General features: G+C 38.0%; 1 protein-coding gene across 13 annotated transcripts in view; it reads right to left on the bottom strand.

Moving 5' to 3' along the window:
* The window catches only part of Kmt2c (lysine methyltransferase 2C), a 191,967-nt gene that overhangs the window by 37,384 nt on the left and 140,320 nt on the right, over positions 1–14,263 (bottom strand). For 11 of the 13 annotated variants that reach the window (XM_040739277.1, XM_040739278.1, XM_040739286.1 and 8 more), the window contains 11 exons: positions 11,759–11,863; positions 11,405–11,452; positions 10,448–10,576; positions 10,242–10,274; positions 10,025–10,144; positions 6,480–6,612; positions 6,028–6,242; positions 5,033–5,106; positions 3,882–4,064; positions 1,679–3,553; positions 765–1,057 (listed from right to left, as the gene is read on the bottom strand). In XM_040739277.1, the coding sequence (XP_040595211.1) occupies positions 765–1,057; positions 1,679–3,553; positions 3,882–4,064; positions 5,033–5,106; positions 6,028–6,242; positions 6,480–6,612; positions 10,025–10,144; positions 10,242–10,274; positions 10,448–10,576; positions 11,405–11,452; positions 11,759–11,863 (3,208 nt within the window). The remainder of the gene's footprint in view (positions 1–764; positions 1,058–1,678; positions 3,554–3,881; positions 4,065–5,032; positions 5,107–6,027; positions 6,243–6,479; positions 6,613–10,024; positions 10,145–10,241; positions 10,275–10,447; positions 10,577–11,404; positions 11,453–11,758; positions 11,864–14,263) is intronic. The other 2 variants (XM_040739283.1, XM_040739282.1) reach the window with 1 other exon arrangement.

A 14,263-nucleotide genomic window follows, 5' to 3' on the forward strand; every position in this document is an offset into this window, starting at 1 on the left:
ACACACACACACACACACACAAATCAGCAATGGGTACAAACTACAACGAAGGTATAATAAAAAGGGAGATAAAGAATATAACAGGCCGGGCATTGGTGACGCACGCCTATAATCCAAGCACTCAGGAGGCAGAGGCAGACGGATCTCTGTGAGTTCGAAGCCAGCCTGGTCTACAAGAGCTAGTTCTAGGACAGCCTCCAAAGTCACAGAGAAACCCTGTCTCGAAAAACCAAAAAAAAAAAAAAAAAAAAAAAAAAAATATAACAGATACAGGTGCAAGATTAAATTGTGTTTCACGTTAAAAAGCTCTCTCCTCAAAAGACTAGCAAATCTTTGTCATACATCTTGGGCCAACTCTACAACTTAACCATGTAACCCAAAGAGGCACCTTTCCAGTTTACAACTCTCTACAAATATCTTACAATTTAAACTAAGAGTAAAATGTATGGTTATCAATTGTCACACCATAAGAAGCTTCATTAGGATGCAGTAGCTACTTTGGAAGATATGATATGGCTGGCATGATAAACTAAATCATGAAGATTACAGGTATTCTGTCAACATATGACAAAGGGTCTATCAAGTGTTAAGAGTTAGTTCTTAGAGGGAAGAAGTCCATGACCTTTCCTTAGTTAAAAACAATAATGATTGTATCTCACAGTGATGAAAGAAGTAGAAATCTGTAATAACTTCTTGCACAATAGTACAGTAGCCCAGTTCCTTCTAATATTGACTTAAATCTACTGGGAAATTAAAAGTATTACCTAAATCCATGGGGTCTTATCCCCATACCAGCAACCTCAGGAGGATAGGGTCCACGCTGATCTTTGGGAAAAACTGCATATCTAGGTCCTAGTGGAGGGATAACAGGCGATCTAATGTTCCCAGGATAGGGCGGTGGAGGTCGATTGAAAGCCTGGTTGACACTCTCCGGCTGCCAGTGGGGAAGGGGCATCCGGTGAGGTACTCCTGGTGTATCTTGAGGCCCCTTCTCCTGGCGACTAGCAATCTTCTTCTGCTGTTGTTGCTGAAGAATGATTTCACGAAGCTTTTGCCGCTAAGTGGAAAGAAACAAAATTGCAGGGACCTATAATTAGACATTTTTAAAACTCTCAATGCTTTCATTATGTGACTACATTGCTTAAAATGCAGCCAGGCAGCCAGGCGCTGGTGGCGCATGCCTTTAATTCCAGCACTTGGGAGGCAGAGGCAGGCGGATCTCTGTGAGTTCGATGCCAGTTCCAGGACAGCCTCCAAAACAATACAGAGAAACCCTGTCTCAAAAAACAACAACAAAAAATTTCAAAATGCTTGAAAGCATCATAAAACACTCCTTACTTTTAACTACTAAATATATACACACACACACACACCCCAAAACCAAACAAATGACAACAAAAACTGGTAATTTGGGTCTTTTTCCTTGAACAAATAACCACCCTAAAAGCAAGAGTTTTTACATTTAAAGATCTTCCAATAAATTCATGAAGAATGAAATTAGATCCAGGTTAAATCCAATTTAATCAATGTTAACTTTATCATTTCCATTTTTCCTTTTATTTAATAAATAAACTCTAAGGAGTAATTTAAATTTAATTTTGTGTAGGAAAAACACCATTTGATTTAATAAGGCTCCACAGACATTATATTTAAAACATCTGCAAACACTAATGTTTACCTGTCTCATTTTCTCTGTGTCAGCCTGAGACATGTTCACAGTGTTCTGTGTATCAGCTCCTCCTGAAGTTGGCACAGGTCCAGGAAGCTGGGCGACACTAGAGAACTGCTGTCCTTGGGAGCTTACAGGAAGGCTTGAAGACGTGCCGAAGTTTCCCTCTGACCCAGGACCCGGACGGTCAACAAGATCGTGGACAACTTGACTAGCTCCAAAAGAATCAGACTGAGGCCTGGGAGTCCCTGGAGGCTGATCGTAGGGGTCACGAGCAGCCGAAGGGGAAGCACGGCTGAACGTGTCTGTGAGGCCAGGCCCAGGTGGCCTGGGCGTCTGGGAGCACATGTCAGGAGGCCTTATCAATGTGCCAGGTAAACCTGGTACTCGGTTTTGTGCTGCTTGCAAAAAAGGATCCTGGTTTGGCATGAGGGCTGGTCTTGCAGTGGAGGACCTGGAAAAACCCTCTGAAGTCCTTGGCCTCGGTGTTGCTGGTGACTGAGAATAGGGAACAGAGATCCCAGGTCTTGGTGTCCCAAGATGATGAGCGTAAGGGTCAGTGTGTCTCTGATTTACTGCAGATGTGACAAACATGTCTGTCTGTGGAGAGGGCCTGGGAGTTGGCGGCTGTTGACTATATGGATCAATAGTGTTAGGCCGGGGAGTACCAGGAGGCTGAGAATATGGATCTGGATTAGATCGAGCAGTTCCTGAAGTCTGGGAATAAGAATCAATGCCAGGGCGTGGGGTTCCTGGGGGTTGTGAATATGGGTCCTGAGATGCTGACCTTGATATAGTTGCAGGCTGAGAAAAAGCCCTTGAAGAATGAGTAAAAGATTCATTCATTGCTGGGTGTGGAGTTAGGGGAGGCTGGCTATATGGATCATTTGACTGACTATGAGAAAAATTGTCTACAGGCCTTGGTGTCAAGGCAGGCCTTTCATAAGGGTCAACAGAAAGTCGTCTTGATGCCTGTGACACAGATCCATATGGATCCTGAGGTGCAGGAGGGTGCAGTGGAGTCTTAAAAGGCCCATTATCCAGTGGGGCAGGTGTTAACAATGGTCGCGCATATGGGTCAGGTAGCCGTTGCCTTTGAAAGGCATCCACTCGAGGAGATGGTGTAGTAAAGTGATCACTGCTTCCAGCTGCTAAAGGACCTTTTGTAGTTTGTTCTGTAACCACAGAGGATCTAGGAAGGCTAAAAGGTTTGGGAAACTGATCTGCCATCATGGGCCTAGGTGTATCTGGAGGCTTTGCATAGGGGTCACTGTTTGTCATGGTGGAAGCACACAAATCTCTAGCTGGGGATGGCCTAGTGGCTGATGCTTCATTCATCTGAATGGACCTAGGTACTGAAGACAGAGGCACACAGTTTTCTACTGGTGTAACAGAACTTCTTCTGGGAAAACTATGGCCCACTGGAGGTGGTCTAGGAGTACCAACCATTTTTGCATAAGGATCCACTGGAGATGGTGGTCTGGAATGAGATGATCCAGGTGAAAACATCTGCGGGGAAGGTGGCTGAGAATTCTGAGAAAGACTTTCCTGAATGGGTATTCGGGATGGGGTGGAAGGAGGGGGTGGAGGTTGTGGCTTGACAAACACATCATCTGAAGGTGTGGAAGCGGGGACACTGGGCAGGTGTTTGGAGAATAGGTCTTTATGGAATGTCTGTGCAGGAGACGCATTTCCATTGCCAGGCTGAGGTGTTAAGGGACTCTGTGCTCCACTACTTGGAGTATCTGAACCAGAAGGTGCTAGAAGGTGCTGAGAACCAAGCTGCTGCTGCTGCTGCTGCTGCTGCTGCTGCTCACTTTTCACCTGCTCCAGCTTCTGTGTGGCTTCAATTTTAGCTTGTTGCTTACTTTTCTGACGCATTTGCTGTTGGGATTGGGGGGGGGGGGGGAGAGAAAACAACTATCATGGAGAGAAAGGCAGCAAAGTGTTCATCACCTGATTTCAGTAGCTAAAACACTATTTTCTAGTAGATAAATTCTTAACAAAAGAGACTGTCATCATAGCATGTCCCATTTATGCTTGCAGCAGTATATTATCTGCATTATTTCAATAAATATATTTGAATATACACCTTACCAAAATGGGAGATATTAAGTTCTATTAAGAACTATATTTTCAAATGACATAAATACCTCTCTAGCCCAAAAGCAACAATGCAATTTAAAAACAAAATCATCCAAAAACCACATACCTGTCTAAATTTCCACTCTTGCTCATGCTCCGATTCTCTCTGCTTTAAAGGATCTTTAAAAATGTCCGAATCGATGCGGGAACTGGGATCGATGCTATCTTGCTGTTGTTGCCTTTTCATAGAATCATTTGACATCTGAACTTTATTAATGCGCAAAGCAGCTCTGTTATCTCTGGCTTTTTGCTTTAACAAAAAGAAAAAAAAATATATGCTCCAGTGTTTTCAAGATATAAAACTGTGTTAAATAGTTGAACTATCATCCTCAAAAACTTAATAGTCTGTGCAAAACAAAAAACAAAAAACAAAAAAACTGGACAGAAACCCACCATCATCTCCACAGAGCATGGATGGTGCTACCAGGTAAAGATATCTCTATGTATGTACTTGAATTATGGCAAGAAATCCCACTGTAACAGAATATACTTTACTATAATTCAAACACATCATTAGAACAAAGAGTTGGCATATCCCCTTCAATTTAAAGAAGAAAATAACAAACTGATCCTCAAATTAAAATAACTGGAACTCTGAAACAACATCAAAGAAAATTAGTCATAAAAAATTCTATCATTACTAAATTTAAAGTAAAACAAACCATAGAATTATCCCTCAGCCCTGCCCCACATTAGCCCCACCCCAAGTTATCGTTGTAACTGAAAACTGATACAGAGAAGATCTTCTTGATGACAATGGTATTCCCCCCCCACACACCAAGGCTTTGAATGGCTGCAGCTGAAGCTCAGAGGAAAATAATTAACTATCCGAATTGTGAATTCCTTAACCATTTTCAGCTATGGTCATATTTCAGAATTCCAATAAAGGAAGTCTCAACATTTTTCTTCTAAGATGTAAAGATTCTTTTGTAAATCTCAGACACGCACAAAAAAAAAACTAATCTCATCTTCAAATGCAGTACTGTTAAGAGACAAAACAATTTTAAGATGAGATATCCTAACAGCCTTTAAAATACTCTGGTCTGTTCTTTTTAAAAAAAAAAAAAGGTTCTGTTCTTTAGAGAATGAGTTAATGTATAACTTTAAAATAAAGCTAACAGCTAGCTTTCTATGTATTGATAAGTATGTCATTACCTAATATAAATAAATTTCAAATGTTGTGCTTAAATGTCTAACATATAGGAGTTATGTAAATACCACATATGGTGCTCTTTCCTGAGAGCTGGCTTTTCTCCACAACTTGGCAATTTGTTTCACTCGAGTGGTCCAGTCTGCAAAAGAACAGAAGACACATTTTCAGAAGCAGGGTGTTGTAATAAAAGCTACTAATAAACTGCTTATTGACTTGTTCAGATCAAATTTTAACAAAAAACAGGTTGAGTATCAATAACCTGAAAATCAGAAATCATCTAAAATTCAAAATGTTTTGATTTGCAACCTGAAACCACAGCTGGTGATTCAGGGTTAGCCTAAACAAAGCACAATCAAACACTACAGAAAATTACCTTTCGGGTTATGTATCAGGTGTAGATAAAACAAATGAAGAGCTTGTTTGGGTTTGCATTTCAAGTCTAAGACAGTCCCATAACAGGAATGGGAGGAGGGGGAGCTCAGTGGCTAAGATCACTGGTTGTCTTTCCAGACAACCCAGGTACGAATCCTAGTATCCACATGGAGCCCACAACCATCTGTAACTCTGTAGGCATCCCAGCGGAGGGGGACGCTACTGACAGTTGATGGCTTCTAAGGGAAGAATTAATTTTCCTTAAGGGTATGACCCCTAAGATACAGAGGTTGCTCCAGTAGGTGGATCCTATACACAGGGGCACATAGGCACCACAAACTGGACTCTGTGAGTTGTTTTATTTTAAAGAAGGACACAAAGTTGGGAGGGATAAGGAAATGAATCTGGTAAGGGTTGGAGGTGAAAGAATGGATAAATATGATAATCAAAATACAATGTATACATGAGAAATTCTCAAAGAATTAATTAAACCCACAATCTCACAATTTAAAGAAAGTTTTGGGAAATATACAAATGAGCACAAGGCCTAAGTACTTAAGAAATCTGCATCATGAGCAACCAGATCAGATAAACATGTGATGAAAAAAGGACTTTCCAGTGTATTCTTCAAAACAAAGGCATGACATTCAAGAGAGCTGTTAAGCGCCACAATACATCTATGACTGACCTGGGAATTCTTCCCTTAAGTGAGGGAAGTTCACATTTGTGTAGAGAACTGGTGCGACTGTCGCCATCTCACCAAGAGCCTCCTCCTTCTCCCACTTCAGTGTGCTCCTCTGGGCATTCGACATGGTGTCATTTTCTCCTTCCACACAGGGAGCTGTTGGCGCCCAGGAGCTGTTAGGATCACTTGCAATTGCATTAAATGCTGGACTTTTATCCCTGGAAAAATAACAACATGCTTTCACTTCATAAACAAGGTAAACAAGGTAACTAATACTGGGTTCAGGTTCTACTCTAGAATTTGTTATAAAATAGCTTTAAATATGCTTGATGATCTCACAGCGAAACTCATAGTAAATAACAAACACTAGTATCATGGATAATAATTTAAAAGACTAAGATAGAACAAAGCTTAGTATAATTTAAGTTTTCATAGAAAGTAAGATTTTTAAATACCTGACGTCAGTATAAGGGGATTGTGCTATAGCAGGGAAAGTCCCCAATCCACTTCCAGGAGGCAAAGAATTATGTGGAAGATGAGGACTGGGTCCAATAAGGCCATTCATGAGTGGCATCCGGGAAAAAACATCTTAAATGAGGAAAAACAATTATTTATTTTGTAAAATATTCATAAATAACAAGTAGTAATACTTGAAATAAAATCTTTTAATACTATTTTGCACTATATAATACAGATTAAAGGGTGATGTGCTTGCTTACAAAATTTTGAAATGTGGTTTCTAAAAATTCACATTTCCCTAATTACAGTATATTTTATAAACAGTTTTACAGTTCAACAGCTCTAAGTTTTTATTGCAAGTCTATAAAAACTTCTAATTCAATTTGTAAAATGTTGGTACTGCTATGTCACTGATTGTGATAGTGTGTGTTTAGTTCTCAGGACATACACATTCTGGTAGGCAGTAAATATTCAATATACGTTAGCTAAAAAATGATGAATTATTGGTTTGAAATTCAGCTTCCAAAAGCATTTTCAACTCTTTCCAAATACTTTATCATCTTTTTAAATAGACACTAGGCAAATGTGAGATTTTCTCATGCTTCCTCACTAACATCAAGTGTATCACTAAAATATTTATTATTCCTCTCAGGGTCCTTCCCACTTGCCACACCCAGTGTCTGTCTCTCAAGGGCTGGGATTAGATGTGGGCCTGATGGACTACCACCAACTCCCCAGCTTTACATCTGAACTCAGACCCTTAAATTTGTATGGCAGCTGCTTTATCCACTGGATATCTCTCCAGCCCATTATGACAACTCTTATTTTCAAATTGGTCTCCAATATTGATGCTAAAACTATGAAACATGTTAACTGATCAAATCATTTCATGAGTATGAGTCTTCACTGACTCAGAGAAGCCTGTATGAAAAAGGTTAACTGCCTCTGTCTGACAGTCTTCACAGATGTCAAAAACCTAGCACTAATAACCATTTCTAGTTTAATCTTCCATCTTCTGCTCTAGAAAATACAAAAGTTGTCATTATAGACTACCTGTATGTATGTATATATGTGTGTAATTATACATATATACCATGATCACACTTATAATTAGAATTAACATTTCAGACAAACATTGAAATCTAGGTGCTTTATGCAGCTCTACTTGAATTGTATAGTTATATACTTGTATAATAAAAGTCTACAATCTTATATAGGCTACAAGCTTAGGAGGGGGTCAACTTTTTATTCATCTTAAATTATGTAAAAGCACTGAACCGTCTTTTTTTTCCCCCTTTTTTTCTTTTTGAGATAGAGTTTCTCTATACAACAACTGTAGCTGTCCTGGAACTCACTTTGTATGACAGAGATCTGCCTGCCTCTAGCTCCCTAGTGCTTGGATTACAGGCTACACCACCATTACTCCACTATCCTTTCTTTTTAATCATCTCAAATCTTCTTCTAAAAATGAAATTTCACAGTGAGCTAATTTCCCTAATAACCAAGGTCTTCATAAATGAGTACATTTGTAATTTACTTGTTCTCTAAAATATATATATCCACCTATAAAATATGTAAAGAAAATTGATTTTATATAGAAGAAAATACTGAAGAATTCTTAATCATTTAAAAAGCATGAGTAAACAACTGCAGTGGTCCACAATCTTTCTAATGCTGCAACCCTTTATTGCAGTTCATTATGTTATGGAGACCCCAAGCCATATTTTCATTGTTACTTCATAATTATAATTTGCTACTGTTATGAATCACAATGTAAGCATTGTGGAGGTTTGCCAAAGCAGATATGACCCACAGGTTGAGAACTGATGATTTACAGCAAGAAACAGATAAGGCAAGAGTTTTACCCAAATGTAAATTCAATATTAAATCTGGAAAACCTCAAGATACATTTACATTTAACATATACTGGTCAAAATTCAAGCATTTCTAGTATTTGCGCTATGAATTTTTATGTATTCAAAAATGAATAGTAAAGAGAATTTATTTGTAAATTTAATTACATATGAAAAGTGGTACAAGTTAATAATTACATTACACCACCCAGTACACTTATGCTATTCTTTCCAATTATTAAAATATACACTTGCCAGGACTGGTGGCATATACCTTTAATCCAACCACTGTGAATTCCAGGCCAGCCCAGTCTATACAGCAAGTTCCAGAACAACCAGGGCTACACAGAGAAACCGTTTCTTAGGGGAACCAACAATAACAATAACAAAACAAAACAAAACAAAAACAAGCACTGCCTGTAGAATCCTATAACTACATCTCTAAAACTCTCTTCCAATATATTTCTCAAGATCTCAATTCTTCATTATCGTGTTTCAGCTCTCCAGAAAGGAGAAAAAAAAAAAACAAAAAACAAAACCAAAGTCTTGAACTTTACATACAATGATACTAGCAGATAAAAGAAATTTGGTCAAATAAAATAGGCAAATTTCCATAAAAAGTTTCACAGGAATTTAAAAATGGGCAAAGCTACTGGTTGACTGTGAGCATATGATCAAGAGGGTGACAGTCCAGTCATTGAAGAGGTCACAATCTGAAAAGACAAACTCATCACCCCACAAAGCATTTATAGTTGTGCCACAGTATGATGAAAGCACATGGGGGCAGTAGGGATAAGCATGTTTCAACTCTGAGAAATTAACAGTAAAACTGAGACCAGATTTGTTGTTGCATGGTCACGATGTGAGGAGGAGCAGAATGAAAAGTGAGTTAGGGTGGATCTGTTGAAGGAAGAAAGGCCAGTCACCACACCTCACTACTGAAAATAAAGGAGGGAAAATCTGTCAGGATGAGCCATGTGAGTTAGAGTGTCATGAAGTGCATGGACTAGAGGTAGTATTTAGGTTCTCTCCTCTGGGTTATGTTGTGTGGCACTAAGGAGGAGGGCAGTGTATGTACATGTGTAACAAACAAACATGCTGAGGTGGAGGGTCACACCAATCAGTAAGGTTCTTATTTAAGAGCATAAAATTTGGGAAGACAAGGAGAAGGCTGAATACAGACACTGCTTGTTGCCGATCCTCACCACCTAAGTTAGCCCTCTAGGAATCAAATAATGAAAGAAAGGAATCTATTCCTACAAGTTGTGCTCTGATCTTCCACACATGCACCAGAGTGTATGTGCACACAGCTATACACGCAAACAAAATAAATTAGAAAGAAAAATCAATGGAACTCCAAAACTGGGCCAGCAAAAGGGTTCAGTGGGAAAAGGCCCTTCTGAACAAACTGGACAGGCTGAGTTCAGTTTCTAAGAAAGAGCCTAGATGTCTGCACAGTGCCCTGTGACTGCTAAGTGCATCCCATCACTCACGCACGCATGTACTCTTGAGCACTCTCACTCTCAAGCTTGAACACTCAACAATAGGTAAATGAACAGAGCTGGGCCTTGTGGTAAAGTAGACAGCTCTTAAGGGACACTGCCTGAGGGTGACCTTGGATGCACATATTCACAAGTACTTGCAAATACACATGCAAATGGAATCATGCTTAGAAAGTAGTAGCATACCCTGATTGTGCATTGGCAATAGCTGTGGTGGGTGGGGAGGCTGCGGTAATGGGGCTGGCTGAGTGGTGGCAGGGCTAAGAACAGCAGTAAATAAATCTTCAACATCCTTTCCTCCAAGCTCTGGGTAAAGTAACAAACAAATAACACAAAAATTACTACAGTCATTCAATGGGGAATACCATTTTTTACAAAGTGAAAGAACAGACTACAAACATACCTGGAATTTTATATAACTTTCCAAGAATTGCTCCTAGAATTAAAAAAATAGTAATAATTAACTATTAATATGTGGATATAAAATAACATTCAATTAATAGAAAAATTATGAAAACAAGTCCAAACTTAAAATAGCATGCAAAAAGCTTTGAAAATCATATTTACTCATGTCTTTTAGAAAGCCTAGATGTAGGGCAAATATTTTACCATCTGTGACCATTTTGTCTAGCTCTGGACTGAGGATCCCATCTAGCTGCTCTTCACTTAACGGCCGGGAACTCTGACTGACAATTGGCTGAGGCAAAGAGGAAGCATCACCAGCAATGGGCCCAATATCTAAAAGAATGAGATAAATAAACAAAGAGGTGAGTCTAGCACATGCACAAAAAGCACAATACTGTCTAAATGCATTAACACACAGCACTGATTTAAAAGAAGCCTATACTTCTGAATTACAATTATCAGGATTCCGGGCTATTGGCATGGGCTATTACTAAATTTAGCTACAATATATCTACGAGTTTAAATGACACCTGAAGTTATCTTTTCTTAAAACTAAATACATTTCCTGAGGTACAAAGGAACACAATTGATTTCAATTTAGCAACTCCTGCAAAATCTAAACTCTATTAAGAATCCGTAAGTTGCCATCGCATGAATAACTGCTCTAACTTGGAAAATAGTCAATAGTCAAATTCAATGTGATCCAGGATGTACACTCAGTATTATACCTCAATAATCATCTTTTGTAAATAATTTCAATTGTAAATTATTTGAAATACTTTAGTTACAATCTGAAAATATAAATTATGTTCATCACCCTGTAACATCTAATAGTAGACTATACTCTCATTTGTCATACTTTCTAAAAACCATTAGTCTTACATTTGAGTCTGCTTTTATTTAACCTTGTATTAGAAACTATTATTCAGGTAATATTATAAAGTACTATTATATAAGAACAAAACCATTTATTAAAATTATTAAGGAAGTCATTGAAAGCACTATGCTTTAGCTGTACACAAGAAGGGAGAAGCAAAGTATGGATTAGTGACGCATTAGCATTACTAATAAACACGCATGCACCTACAGGCTGCTCCAGGTGAGACCACTACTAAGAAAGACTACTTCTAGTCAGTGCCAAACCCATTGCTCAGTTCTTACCAAAAGGGAAGGGTGAGCTCCCAACCTGGAAAGTGCATAAATGAAGACCTACAAGACCCAAACCATATAAAATGATGATTACCACAGAAGTGGGAAGGAAGGGAAACACACAGAGAGGAGAAGGTGCAGCAAGACTTTTAAGGCAACATGCCTTAAATCCGATGCAATTAGAAAGGTAACAGGAATGAGCCAACTCGCTATGTCCCCTCCTAAAGCCAGTCAAGAAAGATCAATTACTGGCTTCATTGACACGGGAGGGGGGGGGGAATCAAAGCAAAACATAAAACCCACTTCCATATCCATACAGCTCTTAAGTCACAGAACAGAAATCAGGCAAACAGTATTCATGTATACCTGAATGATCAACTGATTTTGCAAGATCATCTGAGATTATTCCAAGAATGTCATCATCTGTGTTTAAGACTTCAGAAATATCAGCTAATGGGTCATCAGCAGTACCTAAATATAGTAAGTATGAAAATTAAGTATTTTCCTAGACACAAAATTCTAAAATGTCCTAAGTATCTAGAACATAGCAGCTGCTGAGGCGACTAGCAGTGATAAAAATTTAAGACCATCACTACTTTAAGGAATTAAAAGCAAAAGTACTTGTCTTTTGATTAATAAAACATTAAAAATTCAGATTTTGTTTTCAAGACTGATGTATATTGACAAAAGAAATAAAAATTGAAGACCATTATGCGATAAAAATAAAATCTCATAAGATAAAATTACATCATTAAGAATGACATCACAAAATACATTACAATTTTTTAAAAAACATTAAAAATGGACTTAGTATTTTGAAATTGCTAGTAAATCACAAGCCAGGTATCCACTACTACTACTTCTTTTCCTACTTGTTTGAATACTCATTAATTGTTCACTAAAAGACTGTTTTAACAGCAACGAACTGTGTCTATGGACATTGTCCAAGCCACTGGAACAAGATGAAATTGTTAACAAATGATCTGTTCTCACGGGACTCACTTTCTCATAAATAACACTGAAGTAAGTAAATAACACAGGCTCTGAGGGATTTATTTGAAAAAAAAAAAGGCAGAAATGACATTTCCATAGATGACTGGCTACATATAGATTTTGTTACATTCAGTTTTTCAGTCTTTAATTTTTGTTAATACTATAACATTTTCATACATGTGTATTATGCTTTGTGCACATTAAACCTTTATTACATTCTCATTACAGCTCTACTAGCTGGTGCATTCTGTCCCCATCTGTCTTATGGTCTCTATGTACATGCATACACACATGCACAGCTGTATGCATGAATACATATTCAGTCTAGTTCCCCAAGAGAAACCATGAAGTATTTATCTAACCTCCTTGTATCCACCTCCCCATAGTTTTAGACTTCTTTCTATTCCCAGACAAATCCCACTTACTTTCATCACACACACACACACACTTTCTGCATGTAAATTCTGAATGTGAGGGACAAAAATATGTGACATTTGTTTTTCTCAATCTGGGGTTTTTTTGCTTAACATGATTTCCAGTTCCATTCATTTTCCATTCTATGTATATGCATCCATATGTGCATGTTGTTTTCTTCTACAGTCAGTCATCTTTGGTATTGTGAGGTTAAAATAAAATAAATATGAACGTGTTAGAATTTCTGTGGGAAGCTGACATCAGTTCTTTCAGGGACATACGGAGTAATCTCACAACTGATTATGTCATTTATATTACTAGTTTTGAGTTTCTGAGCAAACCTCCATGATGATTTCCATAGTAGCTGTACTGCCAACTTCTGTTCTCACCAGCAGTCTCTAAGAGTTCCATTTCTATTGTATCCTCACCAGCATTTGCTGTTTTCACAACCCAGCCATTCTGAATCCCAACACAGTTTCAATCTGCATTATCAACCCCTCCTAAATAGACCAGACTGCCTTTGAACTCAGAGATCTGCTTGGCTCTGCCTCCCTGATGCTGGGTTAAAAGGGTGTGCCATCACACTCAGCTAATTTGCATTTTCTAGATGGCTAAGGCTGGTAAGTGTTTTTCATGTATTTATTGAACATGTTTCTTCTTTTGGAAAATAAGTCGTCTCCCTGTTGATGGGGGGGTAGTTTTAAGTTTTTTATGGAGTCTATGTAGCAATCCATTATACAGAGTTGACAAAGATATTCTCTAAATCTGTAGGCTATCTTACTCTACTGAGCAACTCCATTTTTGTTTCATACAATCTATTTGTTGTATCTGGAATTATTTTCTATATTATTAGTGTCATTTAAAATAATCTTTGATTTTTGCCTCCATGAAGTATTGTATTAGAAGCAGTTTCATGTCTTCAATAAGTTGTTTGATCCACTTTTATTGGTTATTCTACATTCAGGAATGGAAATTGAGTTTCACTTTCTACATGTAAGTATGCATATTTCCCAGCATTACTTGAAGATGTTATCTTTTTGGATAGCTGTCAAAAATTAGGTAAATGTAACTGTATGGATTTATTTCTGAATCTTCTATTCCACTGTTTTATAGGCCTGTATTTTGTGCCAGGATCGTATTTATGCTGCTACAGTTTCACAGTATAATTTGAAATCTGGTACTGACTGAGGTACATGCCTCCATATCAGCACTGTTGCTCCTAGGGAAGACTGTGCTGCTTATTCAGGAAATTTTGTGGTTTCAGTTGAGTGCAATGGTCTACAGACTTTTAACAGTAAGGCCAATCTCACAATATTAATTCTGTGGAATTACGAACATGAGTGATCTTTCCCTTTCGTAGTATATCTCCAAATTTTTTAATTGTATATGTCCTTTAGCTCATTAGGTATATACCTGTGTATTTTTTCTATTAATTTATTGTGAATGGGACTAATTTCTCAGCAT

The sequence above is a fragment of the Mesocricetus auratus genome, unplaced genomic scaffold (genome assembly GCF_017639785.1).
Source record: "Mesocricetus auratus isolate SY011 unplaced genomic scaffold, BCM_Maur_2.0 Super-Scaffold_100676, whole genome shotgun sequence".
NCBI lineage: Eukaryota > Metazoa > Chordata > Mammalia > Rodentia > Cricetidae > Mesocricetus > Mesocricetus auratus.